At 36.7% G+C, this 27,799-nt stretch overlaps 4 protein-coding genes across 7 annotated transcripts in view; 2 read left to right on the forward strand and 2 right to left on the reverse strand.

Annotated features, from left to right (window-relative positions):
- The window catches only part of LOC135084787 (unconventional myosin-Va), a 79,812-nt gene extending 77,143 nt beyond the window's left edge, over nt 1-2,669 (reverse strand). Inside the window, exons 1-3 of the mRNA XM_063979524.1 lie at nt 2,350-2,669; nt 966-1,088; nt 399-514 (exon numbers count right to left, since the gene is read on the reverse strand). Coding sequence (XP_063835594.1) covers nt 399-514; nt 966-1,088; nt 2,350-2,376 — 266 coding nt within the window. The 5' untranslated portion in view covers nt 2,377-2,669. The remainder of the gene's footprint in view (nt 1-398; nt 515-965; nt 1,089-2,349) is intronic.
- Nucleotides 2,670-2,853: 184 nt separating this feature from the next.
- Nucleotides 2,854-4,115, reverse strand: LOC135084950 (neuropeptide IMFamide-like). The gene is made up of 3 exons (XM_063979707.1): nt 4,064-4,115; nt 3,555-3,693; nt 2,854-3,152 (listed from the first exon to the last, which is right to left on the reverse strand). Exons 2-3 carry the CDS (start codon nt 3,691-3,693, stop codon nt 3,061-3,063), a joined length of 231 nt encoding a protein of 76 aa, XP_063835777.1. The 5' UTR covers nt 4,064-4,115; the 3' UTR covers nt 2,854-3,060.
- A 995-nt stretch (nt 4,116-5,110) lies between these two features.
- LOC135084890 (neuropeptide SIFamide-like) lies at nt 5,111-6,473 on the forward strand. Its single transcript, XM_063979624.1, has 3 exons — nt 5,111-5,124; nt 5,624-5,762; nt 6,224-6,473. Exons 2-3 carry the CDS (start codon nt 5,642-5,644, stop codon nt 6,310-6,312), a joined length of 210 nt encoding a protein of 69 aa, XP_063835694.1. The 5' UTR covers nt 5,111-5,124; nt 5,624-5,641; the 3' UTR covers nt 6,313-6,473.
- Nucleotides 6,474-8,161: 1,688 nt separating this feature from the next.
- On the forward strand, nt 8,162-27,565 carry LOC135085012 (probable inactive tRNA-specific adenosine deaminase-like protein 3). Of its 4 annotated transcripts, none has more exons than XM_063979788.1 (3): nt 8,162-8,317; nt 20,441-20,678; nt 27,023-27,565. In XM_063979788.1, the coding sequence occupies exon 3, from the start codon at nt 27,076-27,078 to the stop codon at nt 27,280-27,282; it is 207 nt and encodes a 68-aa protein (XP_063835858.1). In that variant the 5' UTR covers nt 8,162-8,317; nt 20,441-20,678; nt 27,023-27,075; the 3' UTR covers nt 27,283-27,565. The 4 variants fall into 4 exon arrangements, with proteins under 4 accessions (XP_063835858.1, XP_063835857.1, XP_063835859.1 ...); XM_063979789.1 differs by lacking the exon at nt 8,162-8,317 and adding an exon at nt 18,213-18,330; XM_063979787.1 differs by lacking the exons at nt 20,441-20,678; nt 27,023-27,565 and adding an exon at nt 9,040-10,345.
- The last annotated feature ends 234 nt before the right edge of the window (nt 27,566-27,799 follow it).

A 27,799-nucleotide genomic window follows, 5' to 3' on the forward strand; every position in this document is an offset into this window, starting at 1 on the left:
TTAAATATGAGAACATCAGGCCTCCCTAAACCACTTGGCTAGCTTGGTGAGAGTAATCAAAATCTTCCTTTTGCCTATGGTATTATACTTAGATTATACTTAGATTAATATAATCTAAGGTATTATAGAGCAGGGGTCTGTCTCCAAATTTTGTAGGCTTGGGGCCATAATATTTTTTTCGGTATGTTGCAAGGGCCATAACAATTTTTATTTTTCTGACCACCTATGCATACATAGGCTTAGTCTTAAGCTGTCGCGGCCAGATTGATGGCAGGCCCGCGGGCCGTAGTTAGGAGACCCCTGTAATAGAGTCATGATCCTGCAGTAGAAAATAAAAAATAGAATCATGCTCCTGAAGTGTGTGATCTGATGATGATGATTTGATTTATGGCACTCACCTGACTTTAAGATTGTGTAATACGGCCGGCTCGTGCAGATACGACAGCGAAGTGAGGTCGTTTTGACCGATAAGCAGCGACGGGTTACGGAGCGGGGGCATCTGCTCATCTTTAATCTGTGGATAAGTAAGGATAATTTAAAATTGTACCTACACAATGTCAAATAAAGCTTTGTACTTTTGTCTAAAAAAAGTATAGGGTGTGTGCAAATAAGTTTATACAAAATATTGCATTTTTTTAAATAAAATAATACAATTCACTACAAAGTGGGCTCATATTTGACAGTTATTGGTACACTTTCATATGTGTGCATATACTATTGTCATTGACTGTACCTACACATTTAGTATTTTTTATTGTTAACAAAAATAATTTTAAAAAATCACTTAAAGTATATTTAATGTTCCAAGAAAGTTAAAAAAACCATAGGCATCCTCATCAAGACCTTTCAGGAGCTAAGAAAATTGTAATAATAATGAAAAAAAGCACTAGAAATTACTTCATAAAATAATTATATGGACATCCTGTATTTTCATAATAAAAAGTCATAAAAATCAAAGTACTCACTTTTATTTGTCGTATCTCCCCAGATTGATCTAATTTCACAATAAGCACTCCGGACCGGTAATCTGACGTCACCGTGGCACTTTCCCACACCTTCTCCGGATGTTCCACCCATATCCGGGCATCCTGAAAAAAATTCATAGCATCCCTTTATAAATTCTATTTTATTCGAGTTCTTGGCGGATAAGTGAAGTGTCATGTTCAGCAGATTAATGTGTAATAACGGTGGATTATTAACCATGAAGTATTCATGAACATGCATGAGTGTAGGCATATGAAACAAAAAAATATTTTTTCAAGTTCTCTTAAGAAGTCTACATGAAGTCTCAGTAAGCTACATCACAACTGAAACTCAAAAAGAGGGGGATATTAATTAAGTTAATTAATAAAATTTAAGGTATTATCATCTATCATTAATTAAGTTTAGGGTCATTGGCTAAGAATAATAGGATAGGAAACTGTAGACATGGCTGTATGGCATAATGCCTTTTCCTAAAAAAGGTATGAAATGAAAAAAAATTTTTTCAAGTACAGTCAGCTGCAAAAATTTCTTTTGAATTTTTTTATGAAAAAAATGTATAAATAAAATTATATTTTTTTAATAAAAAATTTTCTATTAATTCCTAAAGTTAAAAATTTAAATCAAATTAATATAAAAAATTGAACCAATCACCTACAGGAGCTTTAAAAGTCTAATTGGTTCTTTAATTGCAATGCCTTTTATAGGTGATACCTAATAAACAGGTAACAGCAAAATCTTCAGATTAATAATACTCATTGACATTTGACATTTAGACCAAGAAATTCCAACAAACATGCGGAAAAATGAATCAGAATCTTATTAGAATTGACGCTGCATAATCTGTTTCAGATTAACTCGAATCAGAAGTGTTTAACAAAAAAGCATTCTAAATTAAAAAATGCAATTTATTATATACAATACAGTTTGATGTCTTTTATAGGAGAGTTGTAAATTTAACTACAAACACCCATCCATGGTCCGCCCTTAGATTAATATAAGATTACAATCATAAAGATATAAACCAGTCACATCCTGTTCAATTACAAAGCATTAAGAAGTAATTATCACCATAATAAAACATGTAATTAAGTAGTATGTGTCCATTGGCCATTAAATTGCTCTAAACATTGTGTTTAAATAATTCATAAGCTACAAGGCACTGAAACATCTCATGCATGATGACATAGATAGTAAAAGTGGTATAATTATTATGATTTTCTGCACTGGCTCACATATTTCCATTACTTTGATCATGAATGTGATAAAAGAAAAAAACAAATGTGCCTTCCTGTTCCAAATTCAAAATCAAAATAGGGACGTGCCAAAAAAACAAAATACAATCAAAACATAATGTTAAAAAATTACCTTTGTGTACAACTCTTTCGTAGTCATGATTTGTGTTGAGTAAATATCCAATTAAATTAATTATTTCACCACGAGCTCGGAACTTAGAGAATACATTTTAGAAACAAGGTAGATTCGAAATTGCTAATTTTTCAATGCGAAACGTCACTGATTGTTATTGACATTTTGGGACAGTGTTATCAGCTGTTTTATCAATATGTCATCTCCCGCTTCGTTGGGAGCAGAATTGGAAATGAGATGAACGCAAATCTTCCTGGTTCCTACTAGGAAATGGAATCCAATAAGAAACTTATTAGATAAATCATTCATAAAAACATGAATACGAACAATACGGAAAGTAGGGAAAGTCAAAGTGCTTATCAAAAAATTCCCACGGGTGTTGCCATGATAAAATTTCAAAATATAGGTCAAACTTGCGTTCCAATCCACGCTATTTGCGTTCGTATTTTGTTAAATAACATTTGGAGAAATAAATGATTTATTGTAGTAAAAAAAACTCAAAAATTGTGCTGAGTAATTTTATTTTTCTACTTTCATAAGTATCTTAGTCCAGCCTTTAAATATTGTAATAATTTACAAAAACTACAACTAAAGCTTTAATTCTTATAATAATTACATTTAAATCAAAGTAATGTTACGTTTTTGATTACACAATCATATCAATCCGATTTCTAGCTATTGTCGTAAAGGATTCTACTGTTTCGTCTCGGTTCACTTGTTTTCTTGAGAAGGGAACCACGCCTGACACGCTTCTGTGGCAATTTCACAGAGAGCAGTGAAGGTTTTGCCCCTGGAGTCGTAATCTGAAAGGAAGAAAATAATATCAGTATCTAACTAAAAAACAAATTGCCTTTGAGGAAAATCTGACTAAAAGTTGGACACAACAAGATGCGTGTATTTGTATTTGGCGGGGTGGCCGTGCCCACCCCAGAAGGGTCTAGTACCCCACCTTAGAATGTTGGTCTTCGAAGATAACTCATAACTTCACTTTTAAGTAACTCTCTTCGGGCATAGCAAGTCAGGCCACCCTTTCCTTGATACGCCAATGGTTAAATCAATAATTAGAACTATAACTTAGTGATGAAATAATGGTGGTTCAATTCAAAATAAACAGTCGGGAGTATTTTAACTTATGAAACCCTTACAAAACTAAATAGATATAATATCACAATCACAAATTCAAAAATATCTTCCATAACCCTTACCAGAAGGTCCCCTCTTCCCGAACATGATCCCGTTCATTGGCGCGTTCTTGTAGTTGGCTTCTCCGAGCTGAACCAGGGAGAAGAGCACCATCATGGCGCAGAACACGGCAATGGTGAGTCTCAACATGTCGCTGGCCATCTGTAACAATCGTGGAAAAGTAAAAAAAACAAGCTGAGTCTCACTGGAGGGCGAAAGGACAGATCTACGTCCTTCACAGTTGAAGAAAATGCTTATATTCACAACAAAGTGTATTTCTAATTTATACGCTTTCTAGCTTATGAGGCTTTCTTCTAGCTTTTTGATTGAACTTATTTAGACTTGACTTGATTTGCAAAATTACAGCAAAATAAAAACATTCACTATGAACTTGTAAAAACCACAACTTTTTACTGGAAAGGGATGCGTAAATCACTATAGCGGTTCTATGGAAACTCATAAAACATGAGAAAAATCATGAATTTTGTGTTCGAAAATAAGTCAATCGATATAAAAACTAATGCGTAGGTACCTTTTTGAAATGAATTTGTTTTGAGACTTGAGCTGGTATCACTGTCGAAGTCGAGCTGTCAACTGATGTCACTGAAGGATTTTCCCGCCATTTTATACCGGGAGATTCAAAGATGGAGTCCAATTATTGGATTATTGGATATTGACCACATATTGACATGATAGGGCCGGGTCCCGTAGGGATTATAACTTGGTTAGTGCATAAGATTAGCAATATTGGATAGATGAAGCGTCTAATGGACTACAAACACCCGAGTAATAGGATTTAGTGGCGATAATGATGTACCCTCATTTTTCTAAACTACTTTATTTCCCTAAATTAATGGTCCATTGCAAACTCTGCAATTCAAGATTCGATATTACCTACAAAGCAAACAAGGAATAAAAATATATTCATGAATGTCATTCCATTTTGAAAATGGGTGTAAAAAAACTATTCAATGCTTGACACTTTTTATTTCTGCACTTGACTGTACATTAATTTACTTTTGTATCTGCTTACCTACTTTTCTTTGTAATCAAAGCACGTCGAAGGGATTTTCATAACGATGGGTCTAGCGCTGCTCTCATGTTCTTCCCGCGACCTTCACTACTTACATCGTCGGTTCACCGTGTGAATCAAATTACCAATGTAAAATAATTCAAGTGGGAATCAAATTACCTATGCGACATATTTTTCAAAAACTTAATTTTTAAGCAACGTATGTATAGTAGCCTATACTAGTAACTTCAGCGAAAACCACCAAATACCTACCGAGATCTTAAATAACCGTTTTTTTTGCGAAATTACACAGAACCCGATGTACCTACAACAAGTATTAGCCCGCTCTTGGCCACTTTTCTATCAATTTTGTATTAAATTACCAGTAAATCAAAATCATAACATGCAGTAACCGAATCAAGAGCGGCGCGTCCTCCAATCATCCTGGAGTCCCAAGGGAGAATGCGCTTTTGGATTAGCTATTACGGAATTTACGGACTTGGTATATAAAGCCTTCGCCGCTGGACACTTGCATCAGTTGCTCCACAGCATCTCCACAGTCAGCTATCCTTCAGTAAAAGGTAAATTTTAAAAATCTTACACTGTAAAAAAAGAGAATAAAAGAATTTGTGCCTTGGATTTTTTAAAGAACATTTCATTGCACATTATAATGTAGTGTTAACCCTGAAGAAGCTAAATAATGCTTGTGTTAGGAGTGGGCTCACCACAATAGTCCAAACACGGGGTTCAAACTACCGACAATCGATACTTACTATTATAGTACAGTGGCATCATGGGGCTTTTCCTTTTAGAATTGGCGCCCAACGTGGTGTAACATTGACTTCATAGATAGAGCAAGTGCTGCTTAGGATGTTCACCTAGTTTGAATTGAATGGTTTTACTAAACTGTCAAGGAGGTACAGTCAGCATGAAATAGTTTGTGACATCTTTGTTACAATTGAAATGGATGTGTTGTCAACTTTTTGGCCACTTTGGGCACATGAGCATGTGCTTTGGGTCACTAAATATTCGATGCTGACTGTACCTACTCACATAACTAATCTGTGGTTTTCTCCACAGATTAAAACATCACTCAAAATGCGCGCCATCTTCGCTGTGTTCCTCGTGGCCATGGTGCTGTACCTGATCCATTCCACCGAGGCCAACTACAGGAAACCACCCTTCAATGGATCTATCTTCGGGAAGAGGGGAACAGTTGGTATGTTATGGTGGTCCTATTCAAACAAAACAAAACAATTTATTATTTTAACCAAAGTGTATGTACCTACCTACCAACTTATAAACTACTACTAACTGATTGGGATACTCGATCTAAGTATTCCTTGAAAAGAGTTATAGTAGAACATTACTAGAGATAATTTGTAACAAAGGCAAGTTTGTAGTAAAAACTTAACTTTAAGCAATTTATTTAATACATTTTCATTAAAAACATTACTTCATACTATGCAAGCATAGATTACAATCACTATCGCCTACTGGACAGCTCGGCCCGGTTGATTAATTGCTTAAAATTTGAATTACAAATTGCCTGCTTCCTATTCCTTTGCTCTAAACGTTTCTATTATCCTATAGTTCGATCCTGGCTACACAGGATATATGCAGCGGTGGAAACGAGAGGTGGGAATAGTCACGTATTAATCTTGGATTTTGTCATTACAGAATACGATTCCACCGGGAAGGCCTTATCAGCCCTTTGCGAGATAGCCTCAGAGACCTGCCAGGCCTGGTACCAGACCCTGGAGAAGTAGACGATGACCAGCATTTCATAACCCTTGAAGAGCAAAACAACCATGTAAATTAGTAGGTAGCGTTTGTTTACCTATATTTGCAAATAAATTATATTTCATTTCATTTTATTTACCTGTAACTTGAGGAAAATGTATTTAATTAATTTAAAATGTACTGTAAATGCCGTTAAATATAAATAATTAACGTAACAAATGGTTTTTATTCTGTTCTGAGAGGTTGGTGCAAAATCCTATCTACCTACTTATTATGTCTTCTAAGTAATCTGGAAGAGATTGCTTTGTAGCGATAGGACCGTCTAAAAATAATGTGCCTTATCCATTTTTTTTTTGCGATTAGGATCATAGCTTATGACATGAGTGAGTGAGTGCTATCAACTTCAAAGAAGATCGGTCATCTGTGACCCAGGCCCGACAGAAACGAGACATACCTATACTTACCTCAGTTTTTTTGTCATGTCTTAATTAGTTAAATTATATATTTTTTATATTCGAAATCTATGTATAACACCAAAATATTACCCTTTGTTTTTGTTTAGGCGTTATACAAAAACTAATACAAAATGCCTATTTATCACCAAAATTGGTAAATGTATGTACCTAAATGTCTATTACAGCTGCTATGGAATGTATCTAGGTGACCTGGAGATACAGCCGGATTATACAGAGTGGAAAAAATAATAAGTTACAAAATCCAAAATTCAATGTAAGTAACTAGCTTCCATAAATTTGTAGCTACCCTATTATTGGTACCATTTGAAAGAGCTCGTGAAGCACTTTCAGAATCAGTAACTAGTTTTTCGATATCTTGTATAGTTTAGAAATAATCGAGTGAGATCACTTATCGTTCCATATGTATAACCACCCTGTATAATCCGGTTGTATCTCCAGGTCACCTAGATACATACCATAGCAGCTGTAATAGACATTTAGGTACATACATTTACCAATTTTGGTGATAAATAAGCATTTTGTATTAGTTTTTGTATAACGCCTCAACAAAAACAAAGGGTAATATTTTGGTGTTATACATCGATTTCGAATATAAAGAATATAATTTAACTAGGTAATTGAGACATGACAAAAAAACTGAGGTATGTCTCGTTTCTGTCGGGTCTGGGTTTTTTTTGTATGGGGCGTGACCGTTCTTCTTAGTAGCTTAACATCCTGGGGTAAGTAGGCATTAAGTAGACCAGCCGCGATGTGAAGTAGGTAATTTTGCTGGTCTAGAAATCGTAATTACTGAAGATCAGAAGTAGATACTTAACTGCTCTATAGTTCTCTCAACCACGTCTTCAACTACGTCATCAGTCGAATAACAACGGAATTAATTCATCAAGACATGAGTTGAGATACTCCACAATAGCCATTAGTGACCTCATTTGCTACCATGCTTGAAGAATCAGTTAAATCCAGTTGTAATTATGGTACTTCAATGAACATACTGATGCTAAAACTTTGCCTAGGTTTTTATTAAATTAATTTAATCCATTTGGCTCTATTTTGAATATTTTTTTATCATGTCCATAAATATTTTAATCAGTGTAAGTAAAACTGCGTAGAATGAAACGCTTCAGTTAGTCTGTTTTCTGTACACGTTGACAGCTGTTTTCCGGGCTTGTGATTGGCCATTGCTTCTTCGAAATCCACGATCACCCAATCGTGAGCAATGTCAAATTAACCATGCGTTGCAAATGAGAACAAACATCAATGGCCATTTCAGATACGGAGTAATACTTTTGTTTTTTGTAAACCCTGTTACACTCTGTCAAAGCTGTTTACGTGACATTGGCGAAATCATGGTTCTCAATACCAAGTCGTTGCCAAAATAAAAGAAGAAGAAGAAGAGTTTACGTATTGAGATTTTAGTGATAATTCGCGATTATCTTGTATATTTTTTGTAACTTGGTGCTCCATTGTTGTTGTACATAGCAGAATTTCATAGCTGAGGCGTCCACACGCTGCCGAAACTTCGGAACAACCATCACCTAGAGTGGTGGAGAGCGAGGTAAATTTTCCATTTATTTCTTGATTTTCACGCACGTTTTATCACTGTTACGAATCGGTGCATTTAGGTTCACGTTTACAGTAACCTCTCACGTGTATATCGCTCAATTTACAACTCATTAGGGCAGTAAACATCGCTAGAAGATAGTGCAAGCTGTAAGGTCATATCTTAATAGTAATTATCAATTTTGTGTCAACAAAGCCCATAATTGGGCAGTAGTTATTACTTAAACGGTTTCAAACACTCTAAAAGTGATAATAAGTGCTACAAACTGGAAATATTTCACATTCATAACGTAAGAACGATGTCATAGGTTCTGTTTTGTAAACTTATAGCCGTTTGTTTATTTTAAACGTTGGAAAATATGGATCCATTGTAAGTTTTAAGTGAAAATTTATTAATAAAGTTAAGTATTTAATTGTTGATAGATTACATTTGATTACACATTTATTATGAGACGTTCATAATCATTATCTTTGTGACAATATTGAACATTAAATAAATAGATTTGATGACGCTTAGAGTCAAGTACGGTTTGTGTAGGAATTATGAAATTGTTAGCACATCATAAGAAGTATAATCATTATGCTGAAATAACTAATGTATTGAATTCTTTAAACACTGCAAAAATAAAAATCAATTTTATTAACATTTTACATCATGATGTGCTTATGTAGTGTTTTGAGTGTGTAAAGTGAAAAAGTAGTGTTGTCTCTTTTCAGCATTGGACATTAGAAAAGGCAGGAATAACTCTTGCATTGAAACTTGAAGAAAACTGAGACAAATGGGAAACAAGGAAGATTTAGTTGTATTCTTCAAGACAAAATAAAAATCAATTGCTATTGACGTTTTATGCAATTGGATTTGTATGAGTCAATTCTAATAAGAATCAACAATGGCCGACGAACCAGCAACAAAAAAGGCAAAACTTGAAGTGATAAAAATGACAGAGAATAACATTATAGAAGACTACATAAACACAGTAATAAGCTCTAGAAGTAATTTAAAAGCAGTTCTCAGTGATGATTTATGTCAAAACATTGAAACAACGAAGGTATACATTGCGTCGATAAAAGATAAAAAAATGATATCAAAAGCAATCCAAGTTTTGAATGAAAAACTTCCATTGAACGAACTAAATCACCTTAAGAGAGTTCGTAAAACCTCAATTCTTCTCTGCCAATCAAGTAATGTAACTACAAATATTCAAGAATTTATAGACAAGAATATACCGGAATTGAAAGATGTTTTTGAATCAATCGATGAAATAGATGTGCCATCTCAGGCGCCTAAATTGAAGAGCCAATATACTGAAGTAATGAAGATATGGTCCTGTAACTTCCATCCAGAAAACTACTTGGAAAAACTGGCTGGTGACAACTTTTTCCCTCAAGACGAACTTAAATCACACCGAACATACATGGCTATTGCATTTGAGACAGTTAGATGGTATCAGAAAGCAACAGAAAAGGGATCGACTGAAGAATTATTGTCAACTCTCAACGCTTCCGTAGTTGTTGATCCGTCAATCAATTCAGTTGTAGCCGTTGCCTTTGACAACCGATTGAACCATCCTGTGCAGCATTCTGCTATGATAGCTATTGACAACGTTGCTAAAACGCAAAATGGTGGTGCTTGGGACAGCAAAACAACTGATAACTTACCGTTAAGTGGTATAGATGGTGACTTATTAAAACATTTACGTGTAAAATACCCAGATGTGAAATTTGGGGCGAAGAAGTTTGTCAGTAAAGAAGAAAATATAGAAAATGGTGACGATGGCAATACTGGACCGTATTTGTGTACGAACTACCATGTTTATTTGTTAAGAGAACCGTGTGTTATGTGTTCCATGGGGTTAACCCATGCTAGAGTGAAAAGAGTGTTCTTTTGTTTTGACAACTCAGAATTTGGTGCGTTGAAATCTAAAGCTAAACTGCACACGGTGCAATCTTTAAATCATCGTTATGAAGTATTTACAGGATTTTTATAGAATTTATTGTTTTATAAATAAATTTTACAATTTTACTTTATCTTTCACTAAAACCAATAAGTTTAAAATGGACAGATTTCCACAACGATCGGTTCTACTCGTATCTATGTGCTTCCGCTTACGTACGGGTATGGGACAAAGTCGTAAATACTTACCCATAGATAAACAATCCATTTACCATAAAAATGACTCAGTTTTCGCCGAATTTGCAATGTTTCTTGAAACTTTTCCACTTTTTCTCTTCATTAGAATCCTCTTTGAATTTCAGCGAATATTTGAAATGTTTTTGAATATATCTGACCTCTATAAAATACTAGATGGACCGACGTTCTGGTAAAGGTCGCGGAAAATATCTGGATGCCGGCAGCGCAGGACCTGTCCTTCGGGAGGCCTTTGTCCAGCAATGGACGTCATTTGGCTGAACCGAACGAACGGAAAAACTCATTAGTTAGCCAATAGCCGTAAAATGCTGTTACCAACCGCTTTTCAATAGTCAATCAATTGGATCATTAGCTAACCTTGGTGCCGTCCTTGCGTTGACAATGGTCGAACGATGGTAGAATGGCCATGATCGTGCTTTGATCAGACTAATGCCTCAATTGGACAAGGATGTGCGAATTTTCTAGATGGGACACTCATGGCGAGACTGGTGACGTCAATTTAAATTAAATTTATGAACCTATGAATGCTAGGTAGGACATAGCCCGACGGATTAGCAAGCTGAAGTGGCAATGGGCAGGGCATATAGTACGCAGAACGGCGGAACTTGGCGGCGCGGCGGCCTGCATCGAGCAGCGCCTTCCTTTATGAGGTCGCCCGGTCGTCGGTCTACCTTGTGGGTGAACGTCCTACGCTGCGCTTTCCGGTACGTGGCCTCCACTCTAGTATCTTGCTGCCCCATCGGCCGTCAGTTCTGCGTACTATGTGCCCTGCCCATTGCCACTTCAGCTTGCTAATCCGTTATATCAGCGACTTTAGTTCGTTTACGGATCTCCTCATTTCTGATTCGATCTCGTAAAGAATCCTCTATTTTCCTCTAATAAATTGGAAACTCGTGCTCCTGCAGTGGAGACTAAATGACCTGATGATGTATTATGCGATAAGTAAATACGAACGAGGTATGGACTAAGGACTATCCACGTCGTCAGTCTATTTATTTTATTTATTTATTTATCTTTATTAAAGAAACATACAGCCTTGTTTGACACATGCAGCTTAAAATTAAGTGGGTTATACATTGGCCTTTAAAGATCTATCAGCAAAATATCCATCCAAGAACCTTTCTATATTGGAATCAGAGACAGAATCGTCTGACTAATCAATGCCAATACCGACTAAAAGGATTAAGCACTTGTATTATTACTTCAGATAGTAGTTGATATTATGGCTTCCTCCTTACATAATGTATAGTACCTATATGTCTACGAAATACAGGGTTTCAATAACAATACCTACGTATTAGTTCCCAATTTGAGCGCTCTAAACGATCAAAATGCTCTAATTCTTTTATTTTGACAACGACCCGGTTTTGTGAAGCGATTTCGGAATTCCAATACTGACGTTGTTACAGCGTTGGTAACTTTACTAGAGGGCCTGGCCCCCGCTGAATTTTTCGAACTCACAACGGAGGGTTACGTTTTTGCCAATCTATCTTCTTACACCCACTGTTATAGCCACCATAGCCCAACGGTGAAGTGGTCGGACTGGCCGACTCGAGATCCGAGGAACGCGGGTTCGAATCCCACCGCCGCTCGACTATTGTGGTGAGCCCACTTGTACCACAAGGTTATTTAGCTTAACACGAGGGGCTAAGGGGACTATTAGTAATTTGTGCAATACAAATTGCTAATAATCTTAAAAAAAAACTGTATAAATACATGAAACTGGTTTGCAGATTCTTTTATTTTGCCAACGACTTGGTTTTGAGAACAACGTCACGTAAACAGCTTGGTTATACAGACAAATCTTTAAAAGTAAGCAGATATACCTATTTTTCTATACAGCGAGTAAAGAACGACAACAAGACATAGAGTTATAAATCTACTCTGGAATGATCCAGTTATAAAGTGGGGGACATGTGGAAAACCAAGGTTTTTATATTTCCCGACTTTAAGCTGGTCTTAGCTTTTAACGTTCTTGATTATTTTATTGGCGGATTTTTTATCTACAACGGAGAATCTTTAATCAGGACGAAGATGGACCATGTGTCCCATAATAGATAATTAGTATCTAAGTTTCTTGGGTTATTTTTAAAGGAAATTCTATTAATGTATCTATCTCCTAATCATCGTTTGAACCTAATCCCGTCCACTACTGGGCAAAGACTTATTTCCATAACGTCCGTTCGACGTTGACCTTCACTAGATCGTCGGTTTCCTTAACCTAACTAAACTAAATTATAAATAACTTGAAACTGACTAAGGCGGGAGTCGAAACCACGACCTTTCGCTTGCCTGGCGACTACTCTTCCAATGAGGGCTATCGTTTTTATACTTAACAGTTGGTACCCCTGGCGATTGACAGGACCTTACTCTACAGTGGCGCCATCTTGATGAGTGCAAATCCAATAGTCCTACTATCACTTTAGCGCTCACCAGTTGGTGCCACTGTCTTCGCTACTAGCAAGTGACAGGACCTTACTCTACAGTGGCGCTAACTGGTGAGCGCTAAAACGATAGCCCTCACTGAGCTACTTAGAAACTGGACGAACCCATCGAAATGTTCAAGTGTACGAGTAAATACGCTGTTACGACCAGCGATTGTTTCATCAATGTTGGATAGTTGGGTTCCTTATCCTATTTTACGCTAACTATGTAAAAAGACATGTACAAAGTTCCCCTGAATGAATATAATGAATGGTACCATATAGGCATATTATACCCTATTGAACGAACACACATTCGCTCGGCAATCGCAATCCTGTCCATTCATTCGTGCATCAGTGTGCTCTCGTTAAAACATATTAACCAAGTGATGTGACGGCTTACTACTCGTATAGTGCGGCCGAAGCTATTTGGTATTTGATACTTTAGTTTTTTCGAAGTCCAGACTCTAGTACACCATCATCATCAGGTCATGAAGTCTCCACTGCAGCAGCACTACCCTCTTTTCAACATCTTTAACGTACTGTAATCTAGTATCTATACCTTCATAATCATCAAAGTCATTTAGATCATTTAGTTTCTACTGTAGGAGTACAACTCACTCTAATTTACAAGAGGCAAATGGAGGATTTGGTTTACACTCCTCATTAGTGTCCCAGTCTCGGAAAAATATCCAAGTCCCGAGACCGAGGACTCCATGGCCAGGTCTCGAAATTTCGGGACTCTCGAAAAAAAATTTGGGGTCTAACAATGGAAGCGTAGAGCAACAAAAATAGTGTAGATTTCTGGGTCTACGTAGACTTTACATATAAAATATGCAGTCTTTCCAACATTCATATACCAATGGGGCAATGGTATTATTCTTCTAAGAGCAGATTTTTCAATCGTCTTACTTTTAACTGAAGAATAAGTTTGGCACATTGACAGTTTCAGTATGGAAAATATGTCAAAATTAAAAGTTTATTCTTCAGTTAAAAGTTATCCGACGATTGAAAAGTCAGCCTTTAATCTCTTAGCGGGAAATTAAGCAAAATAAAAATAATCAAAATAGATTTAGCGGCTTTACACAGAATTATTTCAGATAAATTATAAATGGAAATAATAAACACTTGCATTACTAGGAAGTGTAGGTATTTTAGTATTTCCATTTATCTTTAATTTATTTATCGGTCATGCCTTTGTTTAATCGTATAGGAAATATTTTAATTTCTAAATGAAAGTACGCTTTAATAGTAACTTTATGCTTTAATTTATAAAGCTTAGTATTTTTTTCGTAGTGCTATAGTAAAGAACTACATACATTATATCAGTGGTCTCAGAATACACCCCTGTTGACTGGGGGTTTCCCCTTTGCCGGGTTTTTTTGAAGAAGTTTTCGTAATTTTCTTTTTTGTTGATGGCCATTATCCTAGCTTCTGTGTCATTTATTTAAAATTTTAAACCACGCACATCTTTGTTGTGGTATCATTTATTCTTTGGATTTTTTATCCAGCTAGCTTTTGCCCGCGACTGCACCTTTACTTCTTTTCATCATCATCATCATCTCAGCCATAGGACGTCCACTGTTGAACATAGCTTTCCATGTTACTTCTGTTGGCGGTCACTATTTATCGGCTAGAGTTTGTCTGACATTTGTGTAGTGTAGTAAAAGTTAACGGCCAATTTTACCGGTCTTTGGGAATGTTTCTAATAACCTATTCACATTTATAAGTTTCACAGCCTAGCCTAGGTCTTACATAGGGGCAGAAAAAATAACCGGTAATCAGCAACCTTCATTAGTCAGACATCTATCTAAACCTAGCTATCTGTCTAGCTAGGAAATAAACTTGAGTGTGTGTCTACATTTCTGCAATGACTAATCCTATCAATATAAATTGATCCTCGAACAGATAATAATAGAGTACCTGTCTGGCTTACCATTTGATAATACTAGCGATCGCTTACTACTTCGCCTGTCTGTGTTACAACTTACATTGCTTGAAATTCCATTGGTTTCATCAGGTAAATTAGTCTCCATTGCTAGAGCAAGATCCTCTTCATTTCGAAAGTTCGTTTCAGCCGAATGACGTCCACTGCTGGACGAGGATTTCCACAAAGACCGGTTCTGCGCCGCCCCCATCCAGGCACCTCACGCGATCTTCACCAGATCCTCGGTTCACCTAATGGGAGGCCTGCCCACGACGTCTTCCGGCTCGTGGTCACCCAAAGGGCGATGGAGCGTGTTATGCTCGGAGTTTCCCTGCGTGATCTAATTAGAAATGAGGAGATCCACAGGAGAACTAAAGTGACTGACATAGCCCGCAGAATCACTAAAATCAAGTGGCAGTGGGCGGGGCACGTAGCTCGCACAGCTGATGGCCTCTTTATTTACTAGATGTAAATAAAGAATTTGGCTTAGACTCCCCTCGCTGACCAGTGACCAGACGAATTGGGGAAGCCTAGGGTTCGAATATTTCTTTATGATATCCTCACTCTTCCCGTGGACTCTTCTCCTCATAAGAGGCGACTAAGTGAGAACTTAGTCGCTAGCCTCTTACGACATCCACGGGATATGAGCCGGTTTTTACCGGTTCCCGACCGGTGCCGGTAACTTCGTCGGTGGTCGACCAGGCTACGAACCGGTTCGACGCCGGACCGGGTAGTATGACCGGCTCGTCAACAAAAGGCTTAAGGGCAGAGGTGTGGCAGAGGCGTACCTAGCTACCGCCGTATCAATGATACGGGAATCGGACGAACCATTCGACAGAGCAGGGTTCTGGGTTTAAAGGCAATGCACTTTTTGATACAGGGCACATCTAAGGAACGCTACGCCACTGTCTAAGGGTCTCTTATAATGAATATGATGAATTGGGTTTCTTCCTTGGTCATTCTTATTGGCCAAATAGTCCTTGTGTTTCGATGAAAAGTTGCTTCGTACCTTGTTTTCACCATCTAACAGTGTTATACAAAATCAACTCAACGGGAACAAACGTAAATAACGAATCAGAATTCAAAGTTCATATTATTCTCGGCTCAAGCATTGAAGTAATATTACTACGTATAGAACAGACATCGCGAACAAAATATGTACAGTGCGGGGTGCGGGGCGGGAATTTGACGGACAGCTGTCAGTCAAATCCATGACTATCAAGTTTCATAATTTATGGCGATAAAATCTGCACCAGAAAATGACGTACTTCATTGATAGGATTGCACGAATAGTGACGTTCCTGCGGTCGCCTCATCATAGACATTGTGAAACGATTGTGAAAATAAACAAATCGGCTAAATTGTGTTAAATTTTCATGGTGCTCAATAGCAAAAAGGTTCAGCTACTTACATTATTTTCTTTATTATATTGTGCGTTTCCTGTAATGTAATCTAAGCTCCCCTCCCTTAGACTAAAATTAGCCCTCCTAGACAAGTGACAAAACGTAGCAGTTGAAACATTCGAAATCACTTCGCTCTGCCGTTTTTTGGTGTTAGTTACTTCACTCTGTGATGCGATTTTAAAATTACAACTGGCGATTCCGAATTCACAACTAAGGGGACTGAGGCTAATCGTGTTACTTGTGCTACAAGTGCGTATGGGCTTCATACTGATGCTTAAGCCATTAATTATTTTTTTTCCCGATTAAAATCTAATGTAATCGATAATCGCCTTGAGAATCGTTAACTGGTATTTTCTAATTCGATAAAAAAATTACCCATCTCTAGTTTAAAACTGTCATCCAACAGCGCACGAAATATTATGAGTTATAGATAATGATACCATTACAGAGGCGACACTTCGTTTACGTTTAGTTTCTGCCTATTGAATTGGATACTGTAAGGAAACATCGTCATCATCATTTTAGCTACTGGACGTCCACTGCTGAACAAAGGCCTCCTCTAATGATTTCCACATCGCCCAGTTGATAGTGGCCTGCACCCAGCGTCTTCCTGCTATCTTCAGTCAGTCCATCTTGAGATTTTAGAAAAATTCCCACTCGTCACGGTAGGAACAAAGCTAGGGATGACCCACGCCTTCACTCCAGAACCAATAAAATAACTGAAAGTCAGAAACTTTCAGTTATTTTATTGTCTCTATTGTTAACTATCTCAGTGGTTGAGTACACGTATAATAGCTGTAAGGTAGAAGTTACGGGACTATTCCCACCTCTCCTTTTCACCGCTGCATCTCCTGTGTAGCTAGCACCTAGACTAATTGATTTAAAGCCAAGGTATATCAGTTTTTAGGTAATGACTTAGTGCATCTAAAAATGTAAAAATTTCTAGTTTTTTGTAACATTGAAAAATCTAAAAAGAAGCATCATTTTTTTTACCAAGTGTTTCTAAGAAATTTAAATGGAAGCTTTTGATGACAACGTATTGCTTACTTTTTCAGCTGTCGAACGAATCACTTTTATACTCATAGGTCATTCAGAAACTAAAAAAATTAAAATAGCTGTAATTTTTTAATACTGGATTTGTCGATTAAATTGATCATATTACTGCGCCCTAACGGGTCGGACACTGGTGACCAGACACACTGTACAATTATTATAATTTTACCCTATCTCGTGAGCTAGGTGTCAATAATTAGGGTGATTTACTAACTAACCAGTCGCATACGAACAACAGCAGTGAGATTCAAACAAGTTTGATCCATGATGCCGCACGACTATTGTGTGAGCCCACCCGTAACCCAAGCTTATTTAGCTTAACACAAGGGGCTGGACGGGACTATTAGTAATTTGTGCAATACAAAGTGCTTATAATCTTTAAAAAAATCTTTTTATTGCTGTATTTAACCTTCCTTTCGTATACTAATTTATGCGTCAGTGTCAAGTCTGCGATTTTTATTCTTTGAAATTTTCGTAAAATGGCTGCCGCCGCGGTGACGCCTTGTAATTAACAAATTAAAATTAAATTAGTGTTTTAAAGTGCATAAATGTACAACTTAATGGTAAAAAGTCATTCCTTGATTTTTACTTAATATGTATCTGGAGTTATTTGAACAGTATTTTCGTCTATAGGATGGCATATTTCAAAAAACAAAACTGCACTCAAGCGTGTTGTCACAGCAACCGCTGAGCACATACTAATTGAATTTCGGTCCGTGGACCTATTTACGTGCCAGAAACAGTCTAGTTGACATGTCTTCTCTAGTACGTAGTACATTATAACTCAATGGGCTCAAGATATACTACTGAATTAACTAAACCGCTCTCGAGTCCCAAACTGCAGCCGACACTATTAAGCGTTCATTCTATCTGTTCCCAATTGTAAGCCCCCTCATTGTTACAATTTACAATCCGTGGCACTGCAATCCAGACTCTTGTGGTGTGAGCGCGCGGCATCCGCCATTTTTCTCCTGTCAGATTTGAATTTGAATTTTTAGAAATGAAACTCAAAATGGGTCTGCATGGCCCGTTTGCCGCGTTTGATGCTTTTTGGTGAGTTGTTTTTCTTTTTTGTTTTGTTTTTCTTTGGATTGGAAGGAGGTTACGTAACTTCGCGGTTTTAGATGGTGGGATTTTGGTTGTTTAATTTGAAGATGTTTTGTAAACGATATTTATTACGTTTATACTAAAGTTCTCGGGTAATTTATTTAATAATTTATATGGTTATAAATATTTAACATTAGATACATATTTGTGCTAATTTTATGGGAGTAAGCTCTCTTCACATTACAATAATTAGTTTTGATTCTAAATAGAATTTATGCAATTTCTATAACAGTTATTTTTTTTATATTTAAAAAACAATTATTAACCGTCTTAAATATTTTCTTGAAAGTCTTCAACGTTTCTATTTCAAAATACATTATTACATCGCTCTTAATTAACTCTCTTATTATAACCATTCCAAGTTTTTTAAATTTAATTTCCTGCAAACATCGACAAGACCCAAAAACCCCGATATTTTCATATTTTTACCTTTTTCGTTTTCCCAAACGATCAATAAACAATTTCCTTCTTCTTTCATATCCCTTTTATCAAAAGATCCTTCGTCTCTAATGATTCCTTCAGTTTTTTTGTCGCCAATCTTTTCTAGACTTCGCAGCGGACGCTCTAGACCCCAGCCAGTACAATACTACACCCAACCCGTCAAGTCCAGTTTTAACTGAACATCACCACAATGAATCTCAATTTGGTGCACTCAACGTATCCTCAAGTCTGATGGCGACTATTACTCATTGTTACCATCTGTTAAGGTTCATTTTAGTGTGGGATTTGTTGATTGGACGCTTGAAACAAGAGGCTTCCCTTCACGTGTAGTTGTAGTTTGTAGTACAATTGAGTGGGTGTGAGTAGAATTACTGCGTTCCAGAAATTTCTTTGAATACCTAAAAAAACTTCATTTAAAATAATTTTAAAGTCATTGTAAGAAATAAATCTAGTTTTTCATTTCGGCGTGGCTACTATCTACGCTTTTAAGTGATTATTGGATCCTCTTGTTCACAGATAAACTCTGAGACTGTTAGTTTTATTCAAAACTTTCTTGCACACAACTGCAATGTTTATTTATTATATTAAATAATATTACCAAATAAAAGTACTCCTTTTTTCGTAGAGGAAATGTCGAATTAAATCATGGAGCATTATTTCGTGCACAATAGTCTCGTAGAGTTTTGATATTTTTTGCTAAGCAAATCAGTCGAATTTATTCTTGCATCTCCCTTTTAGTTAGAGGGAAGGTTGTAGGTCCGAAAATACAGCCCTCAAGGACCCAATACCCCACACAAAGTTTAGGTTTAACGGGTCTTTTCCACGGAGACATCTCACTTTTTGCAGGCACTGTTTTTACAGGATACCTGGATTGTTGTGGGAAAAGACTTAAGAGGGTAGGTTGTAGGCCCCAAAATGCAGCCCTGAAGGACCCTGGACAAAGTTTAGGTATAAGTGATCCTACTGCATACTTCTGCTGTTGTATGCCATTAGATTTTCACTTGAGATAGCGGAATATTGTTGTTTTCTGTTGTAAAATATTATATCAGCGGACAACACGTCATTATAAATATTCAAAGGCAGTAGTGGTTTTGAAATCTGAAAATTGTATAAACTTTGGTGCCTGAAAAGTGTATTTAACTTTAAAATCTGAGGTAAAACTGTATTAATTAATGCAAATTAGATGACGGGAAACAAACATTTTGTCACAACTAGGTAATTTAGTGGTTGTTTTTCATAAAAATGTATAAATAGGAAAGAACATTATTCCCTTTTGTATCGACACCTTCTGACCCTTTTAAGATAATCCTATGATTTGAATTGTGTCTCATGTCTTGTGTGTGATTTTCATGTGAAGTTGCAAAGTATATCTATATATCATTATGGGAGATCACAAAGTAAGGACATAGACAGAAAGCACGACTTAAAAAAGAGAATTATGTAGGATTTGTAATATCTCACTTAAAATTAAGTTAGTATTATTGTTGCGGCCCACATCGAACGTCCTTGGTATATGAAAGAACTCTTACTAAAATCTAGACCATGAGAAAATATCCTCCTATAGAATTCTAAATAGTTGTAGATTTTCTTAAAAGATCTTTTTCTTATTTTCCAGACAGCAAAAGCATCACCGCCGCCGAATACCAGTGCCTTATTAGTTAGAAAGAGAAACAACGTCTACACTTGAGACAGAGAGAGACAGACATATTTTTGTATTGGTGTCTTCAAATAATATTAATGGAAATTGTTGTCCAAATCAACCCTATGCTGGTGATGAAGATTACGTTTACGAAGTTGAAGAATTTGTTCTGAAAGTGGGAAAATTTCGTTGTTTGAAGCTGATATAGTGAATGGTACGTACATTTATAAATCTAATGTTATAATACATAAGGTAATATTAGTTTGGTATTAAGTTGCCACTGTAGCCTATGGTAAACTATAGGTCTAGTTCTTAACTCAGTCTGTGCCTGAGGTATGGGACTCATGGGTTTTTGGGACGTCAAACTTCAGGGAGACTTCAAAATATGTGCTACAGATTTGTATGTTCTGTCACGTCATAATAATAATATGTCAAAGACACTTCTCCCGTGTCGCTCCCATGCCTCAGGCCCTAAGTGAGTTAAGTTCTAGATCTATAGAAAGGTACCCTACCTTCCATCGGAAACTAAGTGGCATGATGATGAAGTTTTTTGGCCTAATTTTACAGTTTCACACTACTACTCATACAGTCAGCTTCAAATATTTCGTGACACCCGAAGTAGCCAATAAGTTTCCAAATCCCAACACGTCTTTGTTACAGTTGGAATAAGGTGGTGTTGTCAACTTTTTGGTCACTTTGGATGTCACGAACTATTTGGCGCTGACTGTACATTTTGGTAGCAAAATAGCACAAGGACACTCAGTTGTCAGTGTTAAGCTTAACATACAGCCGTTAATACCAGAATGTTGATTATCTCAAGGCATACAGACTCCGAACACACTACTCCTATTTACATTAGGTTAATATCGATGCGGGTCCCAAGACAGTTCAGTTAATTCCTGATCCGATACTCGCTAGGATTTGATTGGATCCAAATTGAAGATCCTACGGGACTTCCACGAGATGATATCGATATATCGACTCTATTAATATCAGGTCACTTAGTCTCCACTGCAGGAGAACGACCCTCTAATTTACCAGAGGAAAATTGATACGGCCTACACTCCACACTTTACTAATTGAAGAAGAAAATGTAGAAAGAGCAGCTCGAAAGATCGAATACCGATTTTACTGACTCAGTGAGCTTCGTACTGACTATGTTCTGCAGAAATAATGTAGCATTCTAATGGTGAAAGAATTTTTCCAATCGGTCCAGTAGTTTCGAAACCTATTCATTATAAACAATCAAACCACTTTTGTATCAATATTAGTGTAGAAAATTGGCCAAGTGCGTGTCGTGTCACGCGCAGTGTAGGGTTCCGTAGTTGTCCGTCGTTAACACAATATATTTCAGAAGCAAGCAATTACTTCATCTTAAGTCACTTTTAATATTTTCTTCTAAGGAATTTTTACTAGTTAAGAAATTTTATAATACATGATTCAATAATGACTATTACACTTAAACTAACTGATGTATCTTAACCGTTATAGTTTTCCTTGAAAGTTCATGAAAGGCAGTATTATTACGAATTCTTCCAAATTTTTCAAGCCAACAGTTTAGTTTTTAAAGGTGGGGAGACGCCCTACTCGAACAAAAAATGGCACCTTTAATAATTTGCAAACAAAACCCTAAATGCAAAAATAAGTCTTAGAAAAACCTAAGGCATTTTAAAAGACCTATCCAACGATACCCCACACGATGGGGTAGAAGATGAAAAAAAATTCATCCCCACTTATGGAGCTATAAGTGGGGATGAATTTTTTTTTCATAATTTTATTTTACCGTTTTGTCGGCGTGATTAATATACATACCTCCACAGCTCTCTAGTGCCAATAATTTCCAAGCAAAACCTCGGACAGACAGTCAGACATATCAAAACTATAAGGGTTCCTTGTCAGGACTACGGAACCCTATAAAAGTGGAAAAGAAAACGATTTGACTAACACAATCTGACAAAATCATGACATTCCACCCGTGGGAAACAGCTAACCTTATAAACAATGTCAAATAATATTATGTCGGCATTCACATCACCATTAACAAAAACATTTACGAGAAAAACGATAAAATCAAGCCAAATCCGAACCATAAAAATTATCCGAGAGTCCCTCAGGAACTCAGTGTGCTCATCCTCTAATTGTCCGTAATAAATATCAATTAAAATCAGCAAACGGCTGCCACAGCGCGTCCATTACAAGTGATTGTTTTTAATTGTTTGTACAAACTTAAAGAACTGTTCTCTTAGTCTTAATTTTAAAATCGCGTGCGAATATGTTGGATTAAGGGGCCTATATTTGTAGTCCTTAATTTAGTTGATTAGCCTCCAATATTTGTCTTCCTTATAAAGCAAAGAGTCGTCTCTATTTACTTCGACTAATTTGTGTCTATCTCTTTCTCAGAGCCGTATTTTATAACGAAGTTTCTACTTCGTAGGTTAGATTTCCAAATTAGGCAATTCGATATTTTCAAGTTATTTAAAAAATATTAAGATCAGGTTCACTATCAAACTGTAGATCTTCTATCTATGCTGAAAAGTAATAATATTATGTGATTATTATAGCGAAATTGTTTATTAGGTAGGTATCTAAATCTATAATATAAAAGAAAGTCGTGTTAGTTATTTCGCTTATAACTCAAGAACGGCTGAACCGATTTAGCTGAAAATTGTAAGGGAGGTAGTTTAGAGCCAGGAGAAGGACATAGGATACTTTTTATCCCGTTCGAAATAAAAAAAAGTCTGCTTATTTATTGCCATTAGGCGGAACAAAGTTCGCCGGGTCAGCTAGTATATGTATAAAAGGCTTAAACGGCTAAACGTAGGCACTTGAAAATTGGAAAGGACGTAGCTTAGGTACCGTAGAGGTGCAATAAGAAAGGAATTCCCGAAATTCCCACGGGAACGGGCCCCTAAGGGGGTAAAACGGGATCCACGCGTACGAAGTCGCGGGCGGCCGCTAGTCTGTTAGAAAAATCATGAATGGACTTAAATTCGAAAATTCTATGTTGAAAAGGTATAGTCTACCTATGATTATAAAGGTAACTTATAAAAAAATGAAATTAACCAAAAATTTTCTCAGGTATTTCATCACAAAATTCATCATCGTCATTCTTTCTTTCTTCCCGACTTCAATCATAAACTGTGTAAGATACACACATCGCAATGTAAGGTACGTTGTTGTAACTTGCAAATAAATAAATATTTCCAGAATACTCAAGTATGTCACATCTCATCTAAGACTACATTCACATTTAAAATAGAGAACTCAACAAGCTTTAATATCATGCGCAAGAGCAAGAAGACATGATATTCTTATGTTAACTCACAGAACTATTACATCCCTATTTCACTACACGATTACAATTAAGACTCCGATTTGCTACAATCAATTTGGGTGACAATAACGATAATTATGTTTTGACAGCAAGTGCATCGAGTACTCACGCACGATACTAATTTTTTTATTGACACAATGAACACGTGTCCAAAATATTCGTTAAAGAGACAAAAGATGGTAGTCTTTTACATTAATTAACGTTTGTCATCTTATGAATAAGGAGGGTTCTAAGAATATTCGACTCGTAGGTTGCTATTTTCATCATATGAGTTATTTTCGCAGTTCACCCCCTTTAACTGTTACCTACGTACCATATTACTATGGTCGAAGCGGTAGTAGGGCTCAAAAGATAACAGGACATGCAAAGAGCCCCTTACTTCAGGGTTAAAGTTTTATTTTTTTGCGTCTGTAATAATTACCAAATATGTAGGTGAAATTTAATAAGATACCTTAATACCTATTAAATTTAAAATATTGTGGTTTTAAAAGCGAACTATTTGTCGTAAGTCTAATGTGGGTATACTATAAATAACAGTTTTCTTGAAAATATGGTACATATAAACTGTGATTCTTTGTGTAGAAGATACGTAAAATAGTCATCTTTGTTAGCATCATCCTGAGATCCCTGAGGTACATACGTAACAGTTAAACGGTGAATAAATCAGCACGGTACTTGCGAACATAGTACAGAACCATTATCTCCTCAACGGTACCCAACTCCGTCTTGACCCGGCCATTATGTGACCCTGCGAGGCAAGTGGTCCCAATTCCGAGCATCCACAACGACGTCGTCCATGTACGCTATTGGCCGGCGAATTAACAACAATATTGCGTACTTATTCATTTGACCGTCTCGCGAGCATCAATTTATCCATCAGTACCTCCCATGTTCTTCGTTCGTGCAAACTGAACGTTGGGACGATAGTGAAAAAGGGTCTGCACAGGAAATTTCTATTTGATAGTAATCGTGCGCCGTATCAAAGTGCATGATGGTTGATTAAATTATGATGTACCTCAAGGATGGGGATGGCTGGATCATGGCCAAACTAATGTGGTTATTCGCCAAAATGGCCGACGTGATTTGATTTGAACTGATATTGGACAAAAGTTTTGTGATTTTTGATTGTGCTTTGAGGACTCTGAAAGGTGAGATAGTGGTGTGAAGTAATCGCGGTGGTTTTTATTTTATCGATTAATATTAAAATGTTTATTAAGATTTTTTTATTATAATGTTTTGAGGTTTTTTTTTTTATGTTTCGTTTCTCATGTACTTTCGCCTTTAACTGTATGGTTCTTCAATTAAGGTAGTAATTTCTGTAAGTAAATGATACACGTAAGAATTTTGACTAAATAAAATAATTATTCTAGAAATATACTTGCGTAAACTAAAGGTAGAACATTACAGTAGTTTCATACAATTTTATTCTGACACTATTGTAGTCCTATCATATTTATTCAACCATTGAAAACTTAGAACTTTAAATTTCTTATTCACTTTTAAAAAAACACATATTCGTTAGGAACCTGGAAAACTTATTGGGAATAAATCCCAGAAATATCTTCGGTCCAATCCAATTTTCTACTGCGATGATTGTTTTACACGCACGTTAAATTCACTCTAACTAAACTAAACTAATTCAGCAATTAAGTAATTGTCTTCGTCCGTTACTCTGACACACATCGCGGCGTTTTCCGAAACGTGCCAAATTAAATTACCGAATCATGTACTTCCTAGATTAGATTAGTTAATATACTTTTTAGTTTTTTTACATCAAAGTGTTTTCTCGCAAAATCCACACTTATACACGTTATACCTTGATTATACTGAAATACGAACGGAATTCACGACCTCATAAAGGTAGCAGGAAGGCGCTGGATGCAGGCCGCTACCAACCGGGCGATGTGGAAATCATTGGGGGAGGCCTATGTTCAGCAGTGCACGTCCTATGGTTGAAATGATGAACCAAATTCAAAACTCGCGCTTCAAGTCTTTCAAACTGTAATATAAGTTGGGTTTCAATAAAACTAACCCATAGGCTACAATTTATTATTAAGACTAGATTTATCCTCCCATTCGGGATGGTTTAGACAAGGTATGGAAATATTTTAAAACCCAGATCAAAAGATAGGATCCCTGTTTTTAAAGGGGAGACGCGATGAAGTCATTCAATGACAGACTGAAATTCACGGGAGAATCCGCGGGCAAAAGCATAAAATCCTATTAACTGAACGGACTTTGATGAAACTTTACAGTATTATCTATACTTACTAATGTTATAAAGAGGAAATATTTGTACCTATTTTTGTATGTTTGTAATGAATAGGCTCAAAAAGTACTGGGCCGATTGAAAAAATTATTTCACCATTCGAAAGCTACATTATCCACGAGTAACATAGACTAAATGTTATTTTGGAAAAACATAGGGTTCAGGGGTCCACGCGCGCGAAGCCGCGGGCGGAAAGCTAGTTGTTTATAAATCAGAATAACATATAGGCTATAATTTATAAATAAAACGATCTGTGACAAGCTAAATTTCACGTGGGGGAAGCCGTGTGCAAAAGCTAGTTACACTAATGTTATAAGGCGAAATTATTCATAAATATACTATTACAAGCCCATTGTTTCACTCCTTCTCGTCTAAACGCATACCTAATGTACATAATTAATATGTCAAACAATACATAAGATTTCATCACCAAATAACTCTTAAATATCGTTTAGAAAAGCAGAAAATGGTTAAAGCGATTACCGAGATATTTATGAGTATTTAATTTGAATAACAATTTACCAGTTCATACCGAAATGTTGGTAAGAAATTCTGTTTGATCATTAATGGATTCATAAATAAATATCCTTGCAAACAAAGCGAGCTATGAAAGAGTCATTAATAATCACACTAATATTATAAATTAAGACTCTAAAAGAGGAAAGATTTGATTGTTTGGTTATATTGAATAGGCTCCCAAAACTACTGGACCGATTTGAAAAATTATTTCACCATTAGATTCCTACATTATTTCGAGAGTTGTAACATTGTATCAGCGAGCTCGCAACGGCTAGACTTGAACTAAAAATGCGCACTGTTACGAGCTCGCTAGTAATTAATAAGTTCCAAAAAATCGACAATGTCTCAACTCTCCTCTGTCGCAGCTCTCCTCGGTCTCCCCAAAATTATTTATTATCTATTTTTCTTCCATTCTAATCTACGTACCTTGTTCCAGGAGCCATAGCATCGTCAGATAGCCATCGTCTCCCCGCGCCAGCCCACACACCCATGGAGGCGATCAGCCAGCCGACCTATCTGATCGGAAGCCGCTTCACGCAATCCTCGCCTACCCTCGTGCCCCACATCCAATACCACCTCTGTCGCTGCAACACCAATATGCTCCTGCGCATCGAGAACGAACTCCTCCAAAGCCACCGTCAAAGAGAAACCACTGGCATAAAGAAGTTATACAACTCATTCTTCGTTCTATTTTAACGTGTGAAAGCGGGACGCCGTTATCATTTCATCTCACCTCATCTAGGCTTAGGTTTCGGGCATGGCCCAGTAATGTATATGGACAATCCAGATATGTCTGATCGTAATGATCCGTTCACTTGGGAGTCTTCAGTGAGGGTGACCTTGGTGGGAAGAGAGGAAGACTTCGGGATGTATTTGGAGGAGAGAGAGGGTAGGAAGCGGAAGTGGCACGAGGGGGGGAAGATGATGAGGAGGGATGAGAATGAGGAGAAAGAACTGAGGAAGATACCGCCCAAGAAAATTATGGGTAAGTAACTCATTTTTTGGCATAAAATAAAAATAAGTACTAAGGGAGCTCATAGACGAGGAACAGTATATTTGATCGGTTTCAAACTGGTCGCGTCATGTGTGGTCTCTCAACGGACGCTATGCCAGAAACTTAGATGCAACTCAAAAGTAACTAGAAGTTGCAGTTTCGTTGCAGTTGCGTTTCACCGTGTGTTCTGGGCCTTAAGTCGGCTACAGTTACCGATGC

Source organism: Ostrinia nubilalis, chromosome 27 (genome assembly GCF_963855985.1).
Source record: "Ostrinia nubilalis chromosome 27, ilOstNubi1.1, whole genome shotgun sequence".
Lineage (NCBI taxonomy): Eukaryota > Metazoa > Arthropoda > Insecta > Lepidoptera > Crambidae > Ostrinia > Ostrinia nubilalis.